This window comes from Acanthisitta chloris, unplaced genomic scaffold (assembly GCF_000695815.1).
Source record: "Acanthisitta chloris isolate BGI_N310 unplaced genomic scaffold, ASM69581v1 scaffold4944, whole genome shotgun sequence".
In the NCBI taxonomy this organism is placed as follows: Eukaryota; Metazoa; Chordata; class Aves; order Passeriformes; family Acanthisittidae; genus Acanthisitta; species Acanthisitta chloris.
The window spans coordinates 40,522-62,397 of NW_008668627.1; the positions used below are offsets into that span (position 1 = coordinate 40,522).

At 38.4% G+C, this 21,876-nt stretch overlaps 1 protein-coding gene across 1 annotated transcript in view; it reads right to left on the reverse strand.

Moving 5' to 3' along the window:
- Positions 1-21,876, reverse strand: part of DAPK1 (death-associated protein kinase 1) — a gene marked incomplete at its 5' end in the record, with an annotated part of 45,463 nt that overhangs the window by 17,203 nt on the left and 6,384 nt on the right. The window contains 15 exons of the mRNA XM_009072959.1: positions 521-619; positions 3,681-3,878; positions 4,902-5,099; positions 6,505-6,603; positions 7,552-7,650; positions 8,455-8,553; positions 9,702-9,821; positions 11,346-11,438; positions 11,831-11,920; positions 13,652-13,697; positions 13,846-13,998; positions 14,428-14,454; positions 14,599-14,647; positions 14,930-15,059; positions 16,938-17,076. Coding sequence (XP_009071207.1) covers positions 521-619; positions 3,681-3,878; positions 4,902-5,099; positions 6,505-6,603; positions 7,552-7,650; positions 8,455-8,553; positions 9,702-9,821; positions 11,346-11,438; positions 11,831-11,920; positions 13,652-13,697; positions 13,846-13,998; positions 14,428-14,454; positions 14,599-14,647; positions 14,930-15,059; positions 16,938-17,076 — 1,639 coding nt within the window. The remainder of the gene's footprint in view (positions 1-520; positions 620-3,680; positions 3,879-4,901; positions 5,100-6,504; positions 6,604-7,551; positions 7,651-8,454; positions 8,554-9,701; positions 9,822-11,345; positions 11,439-11,830; positions 11,921-13,651; positions 13,698-13,845; positions 13,999-14,427; positions 14,455-14,598; positions 14,648-14,929; positions 15,060-16,937; positions 17,077-21,876) is intronic.

Consider the following 21,876-nt stretch of genomic DNA (forward strand, 5'->3'; position numbering starts at 1 on the left):
CACCTTCTTGAGAATGAAAAATACCTTCAGTGGTGCTAATTGGAAGCAGTGGTGCTGACTGATCTGACATGAACAATTTGTTTTACAAGGATACTTGCATGCTAATTCACTCATCCATGCAACCACACATTGTTCAGCATAAAACCAGAACTTTTTAAGCCCCTGAAAGCAAGAAAAGTATTTAAGATACATACAGTGCATCTGTATGCATCTTAAATGTGATCTTAATGTCAATGGCTCACAGCACTTACAGAAAACACAATGACACGAGTAATTCTTAGAAGAAATTACTAGGTGTAGATGAAGTGGTAGCTGTACTGCACCATAACCAGTTTCAAATTCAGTTGTAAGAAGGGAACAAGTAGACAAAAGAGATATATTCATCTTGTATGAAATACACAGCCTAGCTTTTATTTTTTGATTCAAAAATGTATTGTCCTTTTCCTCCCCCCTTCTATGAGTTCATTTCCTACTCTCATGCATAAAAGAAGCAAGAATAACAGTATTTCTCAATACTTACAGAGGTTAAAGCTTCTACATTGGCACCAGTAAGACAAAGGAACCGGACAACATCAAGTATTCCATTGTTTGCTGCCAAATGTAAAGGTGTTCTTCCATACTAACACAGGGAAAGAAATATCATTACATTAGTCAAAGAGCTTCACTCTTCAGAGCTTCACACTTAGTCATTTTATGACTAATAATCAAACATATTGTACTGATAGATAGCAAAGATCTTGCAAAAACTGTTAGAAGAAGTACTTTTGTTTACAGGTTAAGCACAACTGCATAAAGTGCAATTAAAAACAAAGGCTAGATTGACTATTTGAACAATGGGAAACAATTTTATAGCTGAATCCCTCACAGCTGTGGAGGATTCCTTTAGAGTTTTTTTGCCTACATTTGAGAATGTCTTCCTAATTCTAGAAAATTTAATTGCATTTCGCTTAATTAAATATGAACCAGTTAAACAACACTAATTCCTTAACCTTTAAAACTCTAGATTCTATTTCAATCCAAGTATTACTGAAGATTACATACCTGCAGTCTCCCCCTTCCACCCAAAGGAATAAAATGGATGAATGAGAGAATCAGCCTAAAGGAACGTGTTTTTTCAGTGACAGGGGAAAAGTGCTCTAAAGTATTGCTTCTCCAATCTTTCCTTTTCTCCATGAATTTCTTCACTAACAACAGGTCCTCATGACATCCATTTCTGGTCTTTGATGTTCAGAGCTACTGTTATAAGTATCACTACCATGTATTCTCTGCTGATAGCTTACTATTACTTCACATTTTCATGTTTTCAATACTGTTCTTCCTGTCTCAACCCTACAATCAGAATCAAACTCACAAAATTACTTCTTGAAAGAGTATTTGAAAGCAAAATAAACTTTCTGACAACTGTAAACTGGAAAGATGTTCAGGGTCCTCAAAGCCCTACATGTCAACTCAAATAGCATTCTGGCTTGTCTCAGAAAATGTGTGGCCAGTAGGACTAGGGAACTCATCCCCCAGGTACTCAGCACTGGTGAGGTGGCATTCTGAATCCTGTGTTCAGCTCTGAGCTCCTCAGGACAAGAATGATGAAGTGCTGGAGACTGTCCAGAGAAGAGCAACAAGGCTGGTGAAGGGTCTGCAGCACAAGTCTTATGAGAAACAGCTGACAGAGCTGGGGTTGATTAGCCTGGAGAAAAAGAGGCTCAGGGGTGATCATATCATTCTCTACAACTGTCTGAAAGGAATTTGTAGCGAGGTGAGGGGTTGGTCTCTTCTCCCAGGAAGCAAGTGACAGGATGAGAGGAAATAGCCTCAACTTGTGCCAGAAGAGGTTTAGATTGGATATTGGGAAATATTTCTTCACTGAAACGGATGTCAAGCATTGCAATGGGCTGTCAGGGGAAGTGATTGAGTCATCATTCCTGGAGGTATTTAAAAGATGTGGGGACTTGGCATTTGGGGACATGGTTTAGTGGTAGACCTGTCAGTGCTGGGTTAATGGTTGGACTCTATGATATTAAAGGTATTTTCCAACCCAAATACTTCTGTGATCCTATGATTCTAAATAAATGCATGTGATATTCTACTGCACATTATCTGTGAAAGAAATAAACAGAGCCTTCAATCAGTATTACATAAGTGTGGACAAAGCCAGATGTGAGGACCAAGGAGGGAAGTTCATTATGTTAATGCACTCTCATCACATGGCTTGTTGCTGAGGAGGAGCAGTAGAAATAAAGATTCTCTATTTGGTAAGACTCAAAATCACTCTTTCAAATAAAGGGCACTCTAAAAATCACTCCAGAATACATTGCTCCTAAAAGAATAACAGGACACAAACTACAACCACTGCTCCTGTGGCCATGATCCTGCCCCCACTGAACTCTTGAAGACGGATTATTTTTTCCACTGCACACTGGTGGCCAGTTCACTGATCCCAAATCAGCATTTTCCATTAAGAAAAGAGGACCTCAGCCTTGTGGCCCATTAACTCAGCTTCCCTCAGTTGTGCTCTCAACTGTGGATTTGGATGTAGTAGCCTGGTCAATCAGGTTCAAGCTCAGAGCCAGGACTGGGGAGCTCATTGTTTTGACTCTTTTCATTTGACAACTGATGATTTTAATGATTGAAGCCAAAAGTGATTGTACTGGATGACAATGCTCAAGACAAAAGCCCCATAACTTTTTCTAGCTGGTTAATACATTGCCAGCCCTCTGGTAAGGAATAGAAGTGTTAACTAACAAAGTATCACTGCCATAACATGTACTTTTGCAGAAAAAAAACCCAAACAACAAAGAAGCTACAATATCTGAATCAAATTCCAGATGGCAACATAAAGATTCCTACAAGTAACTCTTAAACTTTGCAGCACACATAAAATTTAAATAGGGCAAAGAAAGACAGACAGAACTGAATATCAAGCTCTAAGCACCACACCCTGTCAGCAGAGGCCAGTGGCTGACCTTGACCTCTTCAAACTAAAGAAAGTTTCCTGAAACAGGTTACTCATCTCCTAAAAATGTCTAAGAGGAAAGACAGAATGTTAAACCTGTAAAGCATCGTTTAGTTATCCCATATACTGCAGCACAAGCACAACAGAAGCAGCAAACAAGGCACTAGTGTCTCAAAGTTAAGGGACAGGTAATCAAACATTCTTTTTGGGAAGTGCTTATGACAATTATGGATTGTTTGCATTTTTAGCTGGCAGTAATTCAGCAATAGTCTCTGCAATCAACATTGTTAGAGCTATAACATGTAGCAGATTTTTCATAAAAATAGATGAGTCTTCAATTCTGTGTATAAATTACTATTACACATGAAATCAAGGCCAGCAGCTATGCACTTCATCTGCTCTGCAGCGCCTAGAGGTAATCTGCATAAAGCAAAGCTATATGCCTAGGGAGGAAGGGTGACATATACTTCAACAACAAGAGTCGAGTGGCAAAATATACTGTGATAGTTCACCTGGGTTCTTTCTTCATGGGTCTTTAATAATCTATTAAACTGAAACAAACTTAGGTAAATTTGTGGGGTGAGTCAATTAATGCTTTTTGTTTGGACACTTTCAGAGGCAGAAAAAAATCAAAGGAAAAACATTTTTCATATCAGAGAACTTGAGAAGGTCATCTAATGCAATAGGTGAGCCATTAAACAACACAGTTCAGCATCTGTATTCCACATACCTTATTAGCAACATCCAAATTACAACTTGCTCCGCAGAGTGCCATCACAATGGGCACATTCCCATCTTTGCAGGCCACATGCAAGGGAGTGTTGCCATGTCTATCTTGGAAATCTACAAAACATCCTTGGCTGATAAGAGTTTTAACTACTTCTATTTGACATCTTCTCACAGCAAGATGCAGGGCGATATGACCATCCTGAAATCACAAGACAGTTTCAAGGTGAGATATAATAATGCTAAAAATCAAAGCATTTAGCAGAGTCACAACCATTTTATGTAGCTGGGTGTATCTCCATGCCTCATGAATCACACTGGTTTGTATTTTGAAGGTGGAGGCAGGGAGATGCACACATCTGTCAGAACAAATAAGCCATGGGATGAAAGCAAATTTCTATTAAGCCACTGGGCTTTGCAGTGGAATGGATGAAATGAAAATACACATTCTCTACTTCCAGCTTTCCTAGGAGGTGGGAGAATGTCCAACTGTAACAACCAGCTGAATATTGTAAACTCTATTGAAAACTCTAGCATTTACTGACAGAAGTTAGTGATGCAAAAGTCATTCAATCTGCTTAGAGATCAGTAAACTTTAGAGACAGGGTTTTCTCACTGTGGAACAACCTAAAGACACAATGTGATTAGAAAAACCAATTCTTTTAGAAGCAAAAGCATTTTTCTGAACTTTAATAACTATTCAGTTAATATTAGCAGTAAAGGCAGCTAAAAGGGCAACCATACCCAAAAAACAAGCGATAAAGTTACAAATTTAATTGTTGGCATTACAGCATGAAAGACAAAACTGATTCCGAGTCAAACAGAGTCATATTATTAAATAGTTCTTATTAGAAATGGATGTGATTTATCCAACTAATAGGACTCAAAGGCAAACAGTAAAGACGTCTTTTTTTCCTCTTAAGTAAATAGCCTGTTGCCAATTACAGAACCCAATGTTCCTGTCGTTTTTCAAGAGTGTTACTCATTAGGTGATAACTGATAAAGAAATAATGAATCGGCAAAAACCCAGTCATGAAAAAATAACGAGCGGACAACCTTAAAGACTACTGCAGCCATCAACAGTCTGTATGTGAACTGCTGAGAAAATCCATGTCATGGAAAAAATGCTGACTCATAGCACTAAAATGAAGCAATTCAGAGATACATCTCTGTCACACCTGTGATCTCTGGATATAATTCTTGAATAAGAGTAGCTCAAACTAACCTTGTCCGTTGCATGAAGGTCAGCCCTGTGTTCTGCCAAGCATTCCACAATGTCATGGTAACCCCTAGCAGATGCTGTCAAGAGGGGAGTTTCCCCTTCCTTGTTTTTAATGTTCACATTGCAACCTGCTTCACAGAGTGCTTTGGCAACAGAGTAGTAGCCGTGCCAAGCAGCACAATGCAGTGGGGTTTCTTCTTCCTGTCAACATGTGAAATAGAAAGCAGAGCTGAACCGAACACCAGGAAAAACAGTCCTCCAACTTAAAAAAAACAGAAAGATGACATGAAAAAGACCCAAGAGTTCACTAAGTAAGCCCTATGAAAAGATGCAGGAATTTCTAATGCTGACATTCTAAAATCTAAAATAACTTCTGCTGACATACCAAGTGATTATGGTACGTTGCATGTCAGCAACCTTAGTTTAAGTGTATCCGTGCCCCTGGAGCTCTCTTGGTTGTCTCACTTGAAAAATGATCCTCATTCACATGCAACTTCTACATCTTGTGTACTGAGGGACTAATCCAGGGTTTAAAACTGATTGATCACCAAGGAGATGCAAATCCCACTAGACTTAGAGCTACAGGCAGATCACTCTGCTTACCATGTTCAAAAAGCACATCCCAATGATCTGAGAGTATAGGCAATGACCTGGGTACTTAGGTACCCAAGCCCTTTAAACACACATCAAAAGCCTTTGAAACTGTCTGCATTTTGAGTTTGGTTGTGACTGAAGTACTAATTTGCGTTTTGCGTGAACATTCATCTTCGATCTCATTGTACTTCGTAACAGTTATGTGGAACACCATTAAGAAACTCAAATGTTTCACAAAAATATTCTAGAAGTATCCCACTGAAAAGCAGAGAGGATTAAAACCTACCAAAGAAGTAATTCTGTCAAATTCTAAGAAATGAGATATCCTTTCTGCACCTGGTGAATATCAATGAAGAGACAATCGATGCTGGTAATAGCAGAGGACTTGGACTGTATTCAAGATTTCTGTTAAAATCTGAGGAAAAAGAAACAGACCAAGAGCACATCCTGTGCCCCCTTGGCCTAAGGCTGCTTAAGCAATATAAGGTAGTGCTAGAAAATGCAGCACTTGGGGAGGCTTGTGGAACTCACACACTCGGTTAAATTTGGGTCAAATGGATTTTTCTTCTGTTAAGCCTTTTTTTTCTTGTTTTCTCACAAGAGTTCAGAGCTCTAAAGAAGCCCTCCTGAGTCCTCCTCTCGTTTTCAAAAATGAGTGCTTGACACTGCACAGAAATCCCATGATGGCTAAAACCAATCAGAAGTCAAGGCAAAAGCTAATAAAAATCTTTAGCTGAGCTCACAGAGCACACACCACTACCCATACCTTCATGGTGCTGAGTTTCTCCATCTTTAAGTTTCATTTTTGAGAGAACCTGTGTTTTATAACCGTAGTTGTTTCATGAATTTTTTTGCAGTCTTCATCTATTAAGAGCTATCAAAATCTCCATAATTCTGTTCATTTTTTTTTAAAAAACACAAACATGCTAGAGGCTACAAGGCAAGACTTAAAGTTTTGACCACTCATATAAAGCCTTATGTGTTGAAAAAAACCCCAGTGTTCATGACTCACCTTGTCTTGAAAGTTTGGATTGGATCCAATGCTACAGAGAAACTGAACCACATCCACATGCCCATACCGAGCTGCAACGTGGAGAGCGGTCTCCCCAGACTGCAATTACAGGAGAACATGCCAGTGTAAATTCATGTCATGCCTAGATATACACTGCCGGTACACTGTGTACAGCCTGTGTGCTGTGTGCTGTGTGCTTCTCCCCACAGTGCCAGCTGCACAGCTCTGGTCAGCAGAGCTTATGAGGTAGTTGTGCATAAGAGATACACCACACTCTGGCAGGTAAGTTATTTCTTCAAAGGCCTTCTTTTTGCAGAACTTATTTTTGTACTTTATTTGTTCCAGATCATGGCCATTGATACCATTGGCATTTTTATTAAGTGAGTAACCTCTTTCCTAGAAGCCCTATCAGGAGTCAAACACTAATTTTTCTCATGTGCCTTGCCTCACACTACTTCCCTCAACAAATCAAACTGTGTTTCACAAGTATAATTGCTTTTGTACTGGAGCTTTAGCTAGTATAAAAGTATTACTATAGTAAGACTTTAACAGCAACTAGTTTCTGGGACAAATGTTGCTCAAACAGCACTGCTGAAGACAAGGTAAGTGCTCATCAGCCATAAACTGTTAGGCTTCCTTATACTTAACTTAATAACAGTCAAATTTACTTGTCAGACAAAAGTGATTTTCAATCAAGAGGAATGAAAAACAGAATCACGATTTCACCCTGAGTTCCAACAAGCAATCTAGTCTTCCAGTGAAAATTAATTTAGGTTTGTACTTCCCCACCTACCCACCATGTACTCACCACATTTAACATGCACGCTTGGTTAACGTTTGTCAGGAAAATAATCAGTACATCCAGCTACTTTAAAGCTCTGTTAACACAGCCCTATATGTCAGCTTAGCAAACCACACTGAAAAAGACAGTCACATTCTTGGAATTATGGCACCACTGAAAATCATTCCAATTTAAAGACCTCCCTCTTTGCTAATATCAAGGTATAGAAAAAGGCTCTTTGCATGAAAAAGGAGTTGTTTTCTTACCTTATCCTTAACATCCAAGGGACATTCATTATCACTGAGAAATTTCAGTGTTTCTACATGACCATGTCGAGAAGCCCAATAGATTGCATTAGATCCAGCCTGTCAAAAATATTTGATCTCAGATGTTATTGATCAATTTAGAATCCCAATTCTAGATTTTCAACATAGGTATACAAGCACTTAGATGTACATGGATATACTGAAAAGCTATTCAAGCTTGTATGAACATATTCACTTTAAAAAAAATTTCAAAATGGTTCAGCAACCCCACATACCAACAATGACAACAAAAACCTCTCTATGCAAGGATGATTAACAGGATTACTAACTGTTTGCAAGGATAATCCTCTTCTCCCTTGTAAGAGAGTTTTTGGAAAGAAGAGTCATGAGATAAAAACCTTTTTCTGCTTACTTTACCACTTATTCGATGGAGAAGCAGAGAGTTCTTGAAGTTTGCTTTAAACAAACCCCAAATTGTAACGGCACATTTTGAAAAAAAAGCTTGTTGCAAAGCATATCCATGACAAATATGAGTTTTAATTGTGATATTCCCCTTGGCTAAAATGTGCATTTATCATTCCATATTAAATAAAGTTCACCACTGTGTTATAGGACAATCACTAATTTGAACTAATTGAGGCAGTTTTGTAAGCATGAACTATATTTAAAGATTAGTATAATTCAAATTACTTCAGATAATAAAGTGATCAAAATCAGATGATATGCACTAGTAACAAATGACATTACTAAAGATTTGCTTCCATATTTTTGCTGTGGAAGACAGAAAACAGGCTCTACAGCTCAGATATTTTTATTTCCAGTAAAATTCAGTCTGAACTGCTTGTCTCCTGCTAACTGTACTGAAAAACTTATAAAGAATGGTTAACAAAGCAGAACCCTAACCTTATCTTGAACATCAATACGAGATCCACGCTTTAAAAGCAGCTGCAGCATCTGAATGTTTCCACAGCCAGCAGCAATCAGTAGTGGAGGTATTCCATGCTGACAATGAAATACAAGCAAGAATTATATAACTAATTTTGAAGGATTAAGAAAAGAGGAGAATAGAAGGCAGGTATTGAATGGCATCTCTGGATTTTCACTTTCAAAATAAGTCTTCAGGGAATACTGTATGAAAATAATTTATCCCTTTGTTAAAAAAAATTCATTGCACAGCAAATTCCATTTTTTGAGATGAATTCACAGTTTCTAAACAATATAGTACATATTAAATGCATGCCTTTCAAATTAGGAACACTAACGTTAAGCTCTCATTATCGTAGTTTGGCAAGCACATTCCCCTTCGCAATTTATTTGTAGCTACATTTGAAGCCATATTATCTAAGGTGTACGCCACACCACCTGAAAGACACAAGTCACCAGCAATGTGTGAGAAAGTTAAATGGGGCTGCACCATTAGAACAAAAAAGACAGTGATTTCTTAAAATGTTCAAGATCCTACTGCAGTAAAATAACAGACACTTCACTTTTATAGTGCTCTTCATGAGTATTTCTCAAAGTGCTTCATAATCAAAGTTGGTATAATGATGCAAAAAAAGTGAAAATTAGAACAGAGACGATTTGTCCAAGGTTAAACAGTAGAGCTAGCACAAGAACTTTGGTCTCTTGGCCTCAGCTCTAACACTCCTGTTAGTGCAGCAGCAGTGCACTGAAATACTCTAGTGGGCAAGTAATTTCATTGCTGAAATTGAACAACACCATCTAACATTATATTCACATAACCTGTTTCTGCAGTTTGGACCTTTTGTTTCTAACAATGCTTTGCAACATCAGTTTTGCCACTCTGGTTATTCCTACATATTCTGCCATCTTCATCTGCACAAGAAACAACAACTGAAACAAAAGCAGAGGCTGATGTCTGATACACCACAGTTCTTGACCAAGAGATTTGAGTACTACTTTCTCAAAGGCCTAGGGAAAAAAAAAATTCCATTTTAGGCTCTATTTTAACATATCTTGAGAAGACTGAACACAGAACACATTAAAATTTCTCCTATAAAAAGGCAGAATTATTTCCCATCCCCTTGCCTTTTCATTTGAGGTGTTACATTTCTATTTTACAACCACATTGCTCTATCCTACAGGGTGATAGCTAGTCCCCCCACGCACCTCAACCAGACCCACACTACCTTGTTGGGTTGATTGACATCGTAATTTGTCAGAGATCCGAGAAGGTGCTGTAATCCAGGAACATTGTCATCATTGATGGCATGAATAATAGCTTTCATCACAAAAGAATCTTCCTCATCCTTGCAATTAAACGAGAAAGAAGAAAAATTGTTAGCTTTAAGAAAAAAATCCCTGCCAAGCTGCCAAGACATCTAAAAAAATTAAAACCTAAAATTTTCAAAGCATTTTTTTATAGAAGAGTGCTCCATCTGCAAGTTGTAATCTTTCGTGAAGCATATGGCTAACATGTACACGTTACTTGAAAACCCACACCAAAACCCCACACACTTTTTCTAGTACAATATGCTTCCCTCTTCCTCACACACAAACCTGCTACTCATTGAGATACTGAATATGTTTCTTTTATTACCTGCATTTTTTTCCTTCTAGGACTTTCAATAGATGCAATATTTGCATGATGTGGAACCAATTCTATACATATATGTGAACAGTTAAAAACCCAAGATGTACACAAATACCAACTGAAGTGTCAAGTTTTGTGCCACCTATGAATATGACATAGGAGAGGTACATTGGACCCAGCTTTCATCTACTCAAACGGATCAGTTAAAAATCTAGGACATAAGTAATAAGCTGAGATACCTCTGCAGCTATAACTTTATTTTCTTCCCATGCACCAAAATGTCAAAGGACTGAAATTCACTGTGCCAAATACTTTGACTGCTCTTACCTCTTCTCTCCTGAGGTTTCAGATTTTTTTTAGGACACTAACATTAGGCTTTCTGCTGGAACACAGGTGTGAAATGCTGATCCAGTGTTAAAAGGCACAGAGATAGCTAAGGTTGCAGCGTGGGGGTAGTGGGCAGAGAAAGGAGAGCAAGACAGAGAGAACAAAGAGCATGGAAGCAGAAAGATAAGTGGAGAAAAAGTGGAAACATGAGCATGGAGTTGCACAGGAGGGACATGGGAAAGACAATATGCATTTTTTGAAGTTTGATCCTATTAATGCACAGAAAAGATGATGTTACCCAGCTGTAAACATATTAATACACATTCTTTGCCAATCACAGGGAATTTGTGAAGCATGTATTAAAACTTGTGGAGCAAGCTAAGAAGAATTCTTTCAGATTTACAAGCATTTGTCATTACAAAACATACAGCAATTGCTCCTGACTACACAACTCTAATAGTCATATATAACACCACAAACTACTGGCCAACTTTAAAATTTTCTCCTTTAATAACTGCTCATTATGATACTGCTGCCTAGCATTCGTTGGGTCTAAGAGGGTCTCAATGAGAAAGAATGTAATGTGTAGAGTAAAATTTAGATTCCACTTTTTTGCATTATAATTCCTATAGTACAAAAACATCCTCCTGAATCAAACTTAAAATCTAAGACAAACAAATTTTTGGCACTGCCTATCAGCCTCACCATGGTAATTAATAAATCAAATTTCAAGGTTTGTGTAATGCAGAAAATCAGACTATGGATAACTGACCTCTGTAACCTTAAAGCCTATTTCTGCCTACATATGAGATTAATTAACTATGCACATTTTCAATAGCCCAATTTCTGTTAATTGGAAACTGGTAAATTTCAGATGTGGTAAAACATTCTACACATATAAGAATACACTTACCAGAGTATCATCACTTCTAGCAACACTCATGTTACTTCTGGATAAGAAAGATCTTGATAATCTTTGGCACAAGGATATCAAGCGCACGGATTGCTTTTTAAATATAACAAGAAAAAAGCTATATATAAAAAACTAATTGTGATAAGATGCTCTTGCAGAGATTTTTAAAGGAACTAGCAAAACAAACTGAAGTTTGACTTCAACACCCCCCATCTGCTTTCTATATTGCATTTGAACCTTCACCTTCTTTGGCATTTATAATCCAAACAGAAGCACAAAACAATGCACATACAAGCATTTGTATGCAGGTCATTAACAAAGAAGTCTTCTCCCATACCACCATACTCCTAATTTACTCCAAAAGACAGATGAATGTGCTTCTTTTTCCCTCTTCTCCACTCTTAAATGCACTGGCTTCCTTAGAGAAGGCAAAGTTACTGCACTTTTAAGTCACCAATATGTTGATGAGTTATTGAACGACTTACTTTCCATTTTCGTCGTGCTGCAAACTTTTTGAACTTCTCCATATTCACTGCAGATGCTTTTCTGCTGAGTGCTTGCTGGGTGTCTTTAGGCTATAAGCAAAGGGAAAATAAAGCTGTTCTAAAGTATCCCACAATTTCTCTATGCAAGGCTGTACTTCAGTGATGACTTCCACTTACATTATAATAATACTCTAATCATACTGTAATAATAAAGTAACCACAAGCACATAATTTGAACATCCACAATCTACTATGGCATACGGATGGAATTTCTTGAGAAAATATCCTAAAGGAAATCCAGACCTAAAAGTATTTCAAGCAATACTAAAAACATGGTTTATTCATTTTCAACAAAAAAAAAAGCAGCCAGCTTTGTCATTCACCTCCTGTGTGATGGAGGCATTTGACTTCCAAATAAATTTTGTCTTCTGGGAAGGTTTCCTGCCTGATTTTAAATTCAGTCAAACTTTGTTCCTGTCCCAGTGCAATCATCTGGATGCTGCTGAACACACACATACACACTCATACACACACACACACACATTTTACCTACCACTGGAGCAAGCTCTGAGGCTGCAAACTTGGCCTTTCGCATGGGCTGATACGAAACACCAGTGTATGCCAAATTTTCCATTTTATGAACCCGTACTTGAACTCATTCTTATGGAGAAATCATAGCATCATAGAAAGGCTTGGGTTGGAATGACCTTAGAGAATATCTAGTTTCAACCTCCCCTGCCATGGAAATGCAGGTAAAGATAGCCATGGGAAAGGGGAAAAGAGGACATGACCAGTGGAGTGGGAATGGAATGTCTGGAAAGTTAAGACATAAAGCAACGTAACAGAATCATAGAATCAACCAGGCTGGAAGAGACCTCAAAGATCATCAAGTTCAACCCTACCATCATTACTAAACAGTATGAAACAACCTGTCTTTTTGCAGGAGTGTGGACCTTGGTCCCTGAGAGACAAACCTGAACAACGCTTGCTTCAGTGGTTTAAAATATCATTTCAACACGTTCAACACATTTCAATTCTTTCAGATTACTTCAGCAAAACCTCAGCAAAGTGTGGTCAAATCTGTAGTTTGGCATATTGGTGGGGGAATGTCTGCCTAGGGTGTTGTACCATGAACTGGAGCAGCTGTGGCACAGGTAAATATTCTGCTAACTGGTTCTGTGGGAAGTGGAAAGGGGTCAAATACCCATTGTGCATCCCCAAGACCTGGGAAATCAATGGCACTGAAGGGATTTTACTACTCGGAATCAGAATACAATATGGAATTTTAAAAAAAATTACCGCCAGGCACTACTACACATCAAGAATGATAGGTGCCATTTTCTCCCTCTCAACTTAGTAGCACCACAATAGCTCCATCCAAACTAAAAACTGAAAGGCCCACTGAAGAAAGTGGGCCATGAACTGCTTAGGTCAGACTACAGGGGAAGGACAGAAGAGAGATGACTCTTTTTTCCCCAATTAAATAAGGAGATTAGAAGGTGAAAAATGTGACAGGAAATTGGACAGGATTCACAGAATGTATCTTTGTTAATGCAACATTCTGAAGATTAGTTTCTCTGCCTGAGCATGATTTTAATCTCAATAGTGGGCTAGTTCCCTATTGCTAACTTACATAGAGACTATATTAACAAAACTCACATTCTGCGTGTGCTGGTTCTCATACAGACAGCTTTTCAAAACAGTAACTTATATTAAAATATTATGCCAATTTTCCATGTTAAGGAACTTGAAAAGTGAGGGCAAAGCATGAAATGAAGAATGCTTAAAAACACGATAACAGAGAAAGAATTACATGCTAACCTTGATCCACGGATGCAGCAAACTGTCTTGAATAGTCATTCTCTTCCTTTAAGAGAATAAAAGATAGAACTGTTTCAGATAACACAAAACACATCCTGCTATGTGTTTATTAAACTAACACCTCAAAATTTAATGTAATTCAAAATACTAGAGATATAAGCTGCAACACCATGTACACAAGAGAAACAACTCACTTTGGATCCTTGACTAGAAGTCTTCGTATAAAGTCTTTAGCTAGGGCGCTGGTATTACTGAAGAATTCTTCTTCAAATTCATAATTCACAGCAGACACATTTGCTAATGTTTCCTGTTTGGTTTCTCCAAGAAATGGAGATGCACCACTTAGACTGCAAGAAAGACAGGACGTTCTTCTCATTATATGCTGTAACATTGCTGCTTCAACCCTCTGAGATCAAATAACAGCAGAAAGTGAACATTTTTCTTTTCCGCTTTAAGAATGCAAATGTACTTTCAGGAAGATATGATCTAGCAGGGCAAAAAGCTTTGCTGAAATTGTCAAAGAATACTGGTTAAGATAAAGCTGCTGTGGAAAGTCACCTACAGATTTGAAGACAGCTACTTATGCTATCTCAATGCTGATTAATGGCAATTCTTTCGATAATTACACTACTGCTTTTATGATCATAAAACTTGAATCATGATGTGCAATCAAAATGGTCTGACTTGTGTAGACACCACGAAAAACCCAGAGGATAAAATCAGAATTAAAAAAACAACAGCATTTGCAAGAATCACCCATAGATTTTGGTACTTACAGAATATAAGTTATTACACCAATGCTCCTGGATTGAAGGAAAAACAAACAAAAAAAAAAGGATGAGAGAGAGGAGAGAGAAACAGATGGAAAGAGAGAGGAGAGAAAAAAAAGGGTTAGAACATAAGAATAATCATGAGAGATTTATTTCAAATAAGATCCTATAACTTACCACATATCTGCTTCAAGACCAAGAGGCTCATAATTTACTATTTCAGGAGCTAAAGGAAAAAGCAGGAAGATCAGTATCTAGTCAAAGAACAGATCCAAGTCACTCTGAGCCTATGTATGTCAGAGATAGTAAGCTAAGGTGCTGATAGATTAAAACACCTTCATGCAAGTCTGAGTTGGAATCGAATGCTACAAACTGCTTATGTAAATTTCAAAATGTCATGAATTACACAAAAATTACACAGTCTGTAAGTCAACCAAATCAAGATAAGCCACAAATACTGTTTCATGGACTGAAAAAGAACAGTTTGAAGAAACAAGAGCTTTCTCACCAACAAACTCTGGTGTTCCGAAGATATTTTTGAATTCGTTTCCGAAGTCAATTTTGTGTGCTAAACCAAAGTCAATAATCTTGATTCGAGGCTTTGGTATGTTCCTGTCCAATAACATTATGTTTTCAGGCTTTGAGAAGGAGAAAAGGGGGAGAGAAAGAGATTACACATAGGAATGAACTGTGTAGCAGTATTCTTCAGTGCTGAATACTTCTCTTTACTTTCTTTATACTCTTGAACTGTGTTTCAGGCAGAAAAATCCTCTTTTCCTACTATGATCTAACATATGCTAAAAATTAACTACTGTAAATTAGGATTTCATGTTGATGCTGGAGTGCTATGATTTCCACAGGGCCAAGATTTTACCTCTTGTAGATACCACAGCTGAGGTTTTCATGTGGACTGACCCTATGTGAAACACACTGTCACCAGTAAAGACCACAGCCCCTGCACTATGGCCATTCCAGCAGTGTTGAGAGCTGGCAAGAAACAAAGACCTATAAACTAGTTTGTGGGCTTGATTTACATTAGCCCCTGAAAGAATTTTCTTTGACACTACATAAGCAATCAGGTATATTGTGTTGCTTTTGGCTCTCCCAGGGAAACTTTTGGAGTGGTCTGGCTCCCAGATTTTTAAGGCTCAACATACTTAGAAAAAAGGGGAAAAAGAGCAGGTTATTCTGTCTTGCCTATCTTATTTTGAAATATGGATTTTGGATCATTTTACACCAAAAATTTGCAAAACCAGAACAAAGTTGGACAATAAAATGTCAAGATCATCATAAATTTTAACTAGAATACAGAACCAGCTACTTAGTATCCTACATATTCTGTCAAGTCCATAAGCTGGTGTGCTATGAAGAGTTCCTGGAGCTACATCCATCCTGTTCACATTGTTAAGGACTTCTGGAGTCATTAAGGACAGCTCTTCATCATCATCCTTCTTTTACCTCTCTTTTCCAACTACAGGGGTTGATATGCAGACATGTAAGTTTCTTCATTTCCTACCTGTATTTCTCTTGCATACTTTTATTGTTCTGCACACTTTAATTCTTGCTGCCTACTTTAATTCACAAATTTTTAGTATCCAGTGTAAAGATGACTTGTTATATTACAAAGACATCAGCAAAAATTTACATTTCATATTGTAAGAAACACATTCCTTACTATCTTTACAATTCTTTTCTCTTGCTGACTGTCATAGAAAGACCAAATATATTCCTGAAGTAACGAGGACGAAACTGGGAAAGGTATTCTTACCCTAAAACCCAACCCCTTCCCTACCTCATCCCCAGAACACACCACCCCTTTCAGAACTGCACTGCCTCCTTTTCCTATTACAGACATAGCTGCCAGCTTCGTAAGACCTCTGGGAATGTTTAGTTGCCTACAAGTGGAAAAATATCTTACAGAGAAAAAAAATTCTGAAATTGAAACAATAAAAAGCAGTAGCTGACTTTAGGTACAAAAGCTCTGCTTTCATTACCAAAAGGATGCAATTAACAATTCTTCTGTTTGAAAACAAACAAAGACAACACAGTGAGATTTATGCTGTCTGCCCCACAAAAATTCTTGTACTTAACTCTGTGTTGTTTCAATTTAGTATCTATAAATAATGTCATGTGAACATAAGACGTATACGACAGTAAAAAAACAAAAGGAAAAAAGAACCAGTTAAAAAAGGCACCCTGTACAGTGTGTTTCATCCAGATCCCATTCACATTACAAAAATAATCAGTCATAATTTTTATTTCAAGTTTACTTTCTCAGAATGGTTTGGTTCCCTGAGAAGTTGTCATTTTCCCTGAAGAATCTTACATTAAAAACAGACGGGAACTATTTACGGTTCAGTAACTTCTTTCCAATGACTGAGCTTTCCCCTGTCTACATAAGCTAGCAAAACAAAACCCGGGCCAAGATCTGCATGATGGCTGATTTGTCGCTAGTATTACAAGGACTTTACCAAATCTTGCTTATAGTCGTTGAAATTTTTATCTGCTCAACATACCTTAAGATCAAAGTGGGCAATTTGCAGAGAGTGGAGATACTGAACACCATTAAGTATCTGTTTGAGAAATTCTGTGGCTTCCTCCTCTGTGAGAGATTCTTTCTCAGCTAAGAAGTCGAAGAGCTCTCCACCTGCAACACTTGGAGAGCAGAAGCAGAGTTATGGAAAAGTTCACTTTAACCAATGAGTTCCTTTCAGCACAGCTATTCTCAAACCAGCCTTGGAAAGGATCCAGATGCTTTAAAGGTTGTCAACATCAGAAAAGATGATGAAAATTACTTAACTCAATACCCAAAACAGTTAGCAACCCCTCCTCCTCCCCTGAAAAGATTGTAGTAAAAAGTCTTATTTTCAGACACAAAAGAAGTTTAAAAACCCCAAACAAACATGGTTCACAGCGTCTAAATTTAAATGAAGTAAACCCCTCCTATTCTCTGTATGCTCATTTAAAAGAATAAAATTAAATGTGAAGTTAGTATACTCAAAACATTCTAATGTAATGGGATATCTAGAAAATAAAACATTAACTTGCTCGTGCAGTAAAACACCAGATTTCTACACCCCACTGAAAAATACAAAATCTAAAGCTTACTTTGAAATACTGGCAGCTGTCCTACTACTCAGTTTCTAGACTCCTCAAAGCATTCAACTCTTTGAAAATATATTCTAGTCTTTGAAGCAGTGTATTACTTTCAGCACGTAAGTTGTATTTGTACTCTAACATTACCAAATCTTTTCTACAAGGAGAAGCCTTAAGACTATTTCCAGCAAGTGTTCTTTCCAGCTGCACAGACAGAAGAGAGGTAAGAGAGGGTACATAAGCACATCTAGATTTTTGCATTTGAGAGAAAGAGGAATAAACTGAAGATGCCCCTCTTCTCAGCTCAAGCAGGGAGCGGAAAAAAGAGGCAGAAAAAAGAGACACTGAAGTGATCAGAGACAAGAACTACAGCTATTCTTAAATAACAGACAATCTCCTTTCAGTTTAAGGATGTATAAGGAGGTGACTGTCTACTGTGGGAAGCTCTTTTCCCCATCTCAAAAAGCTGCATTATTACCTAGAAATCTCTTAGAGACCACAAAGATGGTCATAATACCCCCTATACTTTGCTTTGTATCGATATAAAAAAATTCAGGAAGTACACCCTAATTTATATTGCTTTTCTGTAGGGGAAAACTAATCTGTTCATGATTTAAGGCTCTGATTATAAAACATGATGGGATTAACATATAACAATAGCTAAACAGTTTGGGCAAATTTCTGAAAATATATTTGACTTCTTTATCATGTCTACTTTTTACGAGACTTAATCTGCATTATTGTAATACAAATTGCATGAAAAGTGCATTTTAATGAGTTCTTGGAGCTTTCACTGAGCTGCCTAGGCAATAATGAGACTATTGTTTTGGGTATTATTTGTGTTGTAATATTTTCTGCATGAAAGCAATTATTGAAACAAATTGCCATTAAAATATAAGAGTTATAGACTGGAAGGACAAGAGGTCATTTTAATACTTTTTGGTGTTGTAGAAACACTAAAATGGAATTCTTAAAGATTAAATACAACTCACTCTTTTACAGAGGCTGGCCAGAAGCATCTTACAAATGGATACACATGCATATTCTCTCATTCTTTGCTTCTGACTGAAAACAATAAAATATTTTCAGGCTAAGGTCTGTAGCTCTGCAGCACTTTGTGATGATGAACTCAGCACTGGATCGTGACACAGTGCTGGCATTTCTCTTCATTTCCAATTACTGGGCCAAAGCTCTTACACATCACGTGAAACTTGCTTCCATGTGTTTACAAGTGGATACTTGCTGCAGTTGCCAGGAAGCTGCAAACTGGAGCACATCCATGCCACGTGGATCAGCCAGACTCACTGTGGCTACTGCCCAAGCCATGGGGAGCTGTGCCAGCAGCCACAGCAAACCCAGCACCTTTAAGCACTGAGCATGGTTTGACACTGAGCTAGCTATCATACAGTTTGGGGAACCAGGGAAGCTGGAAACTCAGCAGAGGAAGAGCCTGGAAGACTGCACCAAAAGATTGCATCTGATCTGCTTATCACATAGATCACCCACCCCGTGAAACAGCAAAAGTGCCTGCTGATGCTCACAGCATTCATCAGCCACCACTAATACAGGAGAAGTACTCAGGACAGGCATTTGCAGCAATGCCAACTAGAAGACCTATGCTGCCCACTCTGCAACCTCAAACAGACTGTGTCACACAGGTATGCTCATGTTTTATGGCTGGTGAAGCTTGCTCTTACTTCTGTTGGCATTTTAAATATAGGCAGGCTGTGAAACTCACTAGTCACCTATGAACAACGCTGATTATACACCTTCCTTTTAGACCCAAAAAGAAAGGCTTAATTCCCAAGGTTTATATCTTTTTGAGATATCTAAAAAAGAAACAACTGCATTAGTGAAAAATGGAAAGAGCCTCTTCAGCTTTTTATCTGCAATTATTCTGATTTGTGCAATTTCATACCCTGAAGGTTTACACTGCATGAAATTACAAGCTTGATGTACATGTGTTTTTATGCTTCTCAGATGTCACATTTGTGAACAGTTAATTGCATGAGATCACATATAGCTCTTCTTTAGCACAGCTGAGTCCTATCCTTCTGTCTTTGCCACAGATTAGTTGTAGTGACATTTTTAAATGACTATATCATAAGCTTAATAATAGTGTGAAATAAAATGTTACCTGCATCTCACAGGTGTAGGTTGAGGGAGCTGGCTGACAAAGTTGCTAAGTTACTATCCATCATTTTTGAAGAAACATGGCAGTCAGGTGAAGTCCCTGAGGACTTGAAAAAGGTAAGTATAACTCCCATTTTTAAAAAGGGGAAAGCTGAAGACCCTGGGATCTGCAACCCAGTCAGTCTCACTTCTGTGGCAGGTAAGATCATGGAGCAGATTCTCTGGGAAACTATGCTAAGGCACATGGAAAACAAAAACGTTACTGCTAACAGTCAATGTGGCTTTACTCTTTGTTAGGAACTGTAGTAAGAGGACAAAGAGTAATGGGTATAAATTGAAAGAGGGGAAATTTAGATTAGTTATTGGGAAGAAATTTTTTAATATGAGTGTGGTAAGTCACTGGAACAGGTTGTCCACGGAGATTGTGGATATCCTGATCATGGCAGTGTTCAAAGCCAGGCTGGATAAAGCCTTGAGCAACCTGGTCTAATGGGAGGTTTCCCTGTCCATGGCAGGGAAGATTGGAATGATCTTTAAGGTCCATGCCAATCCCTTAACATTTGGTGATTCTAAAATATACCTAGTGCTTGCAAATCTTGAAACTGAGGGCCAGAGAAACTAAAAGGTTTAAAATGGTTTTTCTTCCCTCTTAAAACTGAAAGTTCATTAGCAAAAGTGGTAGATTTTTCCAAACTGTTGTGTGCCTCTTCAGATGCTTAAGTACTGTCACCCAAAGTGACTTGGCAGCCTCTGCTTTATGAGTAGGTGATTGAGAGGAACTGGCTGTAACACACTCAAAGCTTTGTTCCAGAAGCAGCTGTACCTAAAGGACCTAAAGTCTAGAGGACTTTAGTGTGAACCTTCATGTTATACATCTCATCCTTAATGTCTAGCATGAGCTCCTCCATGAGTTCACCTCAGAGAGTAGGCCATTGTGAATTCTCCTCTTGGTAACTCCTCAGCTGCAGGGGATGAGATCAGTAACCAATGCTTTCCCTTTGGCTGCTGCTACTGCTGGCAAGCACAGTGCCAATCCAGCTGCTCCCGCTGCTGACTAGTACTGGTAGGCATGTAAGCCATGAGGGAAATGGGGGTTTGTAGCAATAATGAGTAGAATGTTAAACTAGCACACATAAGATTACCTGGAAGCTCAGAAAAGCCTGGCTTCCCAGAAAGGTCCCTCTGCTCCAGGTGGTCTCCAGGGACACCCTTCTCATATGTGTAGGGCTGTGATCTATACTCCAATGGGAGCTCAGTAATGGAGCTTGTGTTTCCCAGCTTCGTCTTCATGCTTGTCAAGAGACTGCTTATTCCCTACCCTCTTGCTTACTCTGGCAGGTTTGATATTAAGCTGTACCACCATAGAAATACAGAAAACCACAATATCACTGCAACACAATTACTTCAAGTGGTCACGGAGGGGTAATACAGGTTTACATACTTTACAGATTTCACTTCCACAGTTAATTCACTGAATTACAATGTCTTCAGATCTATCAGCAGAGCCTGGTTTCATAGATTTCATAATCAGATTATATATCTAGAATCACTAGATGATCTTGACTGGACTTCCAGGTATCATAGATCAAGAAATGGGTTAAAAGAAGCCAGTGATAACACTGTCTATGTAAGCTATTGCAGTCTTCACAATACTCCTAAAATACTGTTGGGTTCTCAAGTTTAGTCCTGTGCCTCAGCCAGAGTAACACAGTCCCATAATACATAAACACTGCACATTTTATTAATTCACAGTCACCTCCAGAGGTGTATCCAGAAACCCCACTTCACTAATGTACCTGTGTACATCTCATCTCCCACACAAAAGCAGTGATAATCTAAAGAAGGGGCAGACAACTCCATACATCAGCCCCTACGACTGATCTTTTTGAATGTCATCTTCTCCCAGGAAGTATGCTGGTTCCACCTCCGTTACAGTGGACCCTTGTTTCTAAGCTAGCTTTGGGGTTTCTGGTGCACAACCTGTTGAAATCTGGCTGAAACCAGACCATTGTGTGGGTTTCCTGCATCATGCAGACTTGCTCCCAGCTTGCCTTTGGAGGTCTACAGAGGGGTCTGCACAGCCAGAATCTAACAGATTTCTGCCCCAACCACTGGCTGGATAGAGACGGCTTTCTGAAGGGAGTAGAGGCAAGAGCTTCACCAAGCACTAGTGCTTCTTCCTGTAGAACACTTTGGAGTATCTGTGTCTGGTATCCTCTGGAAGAA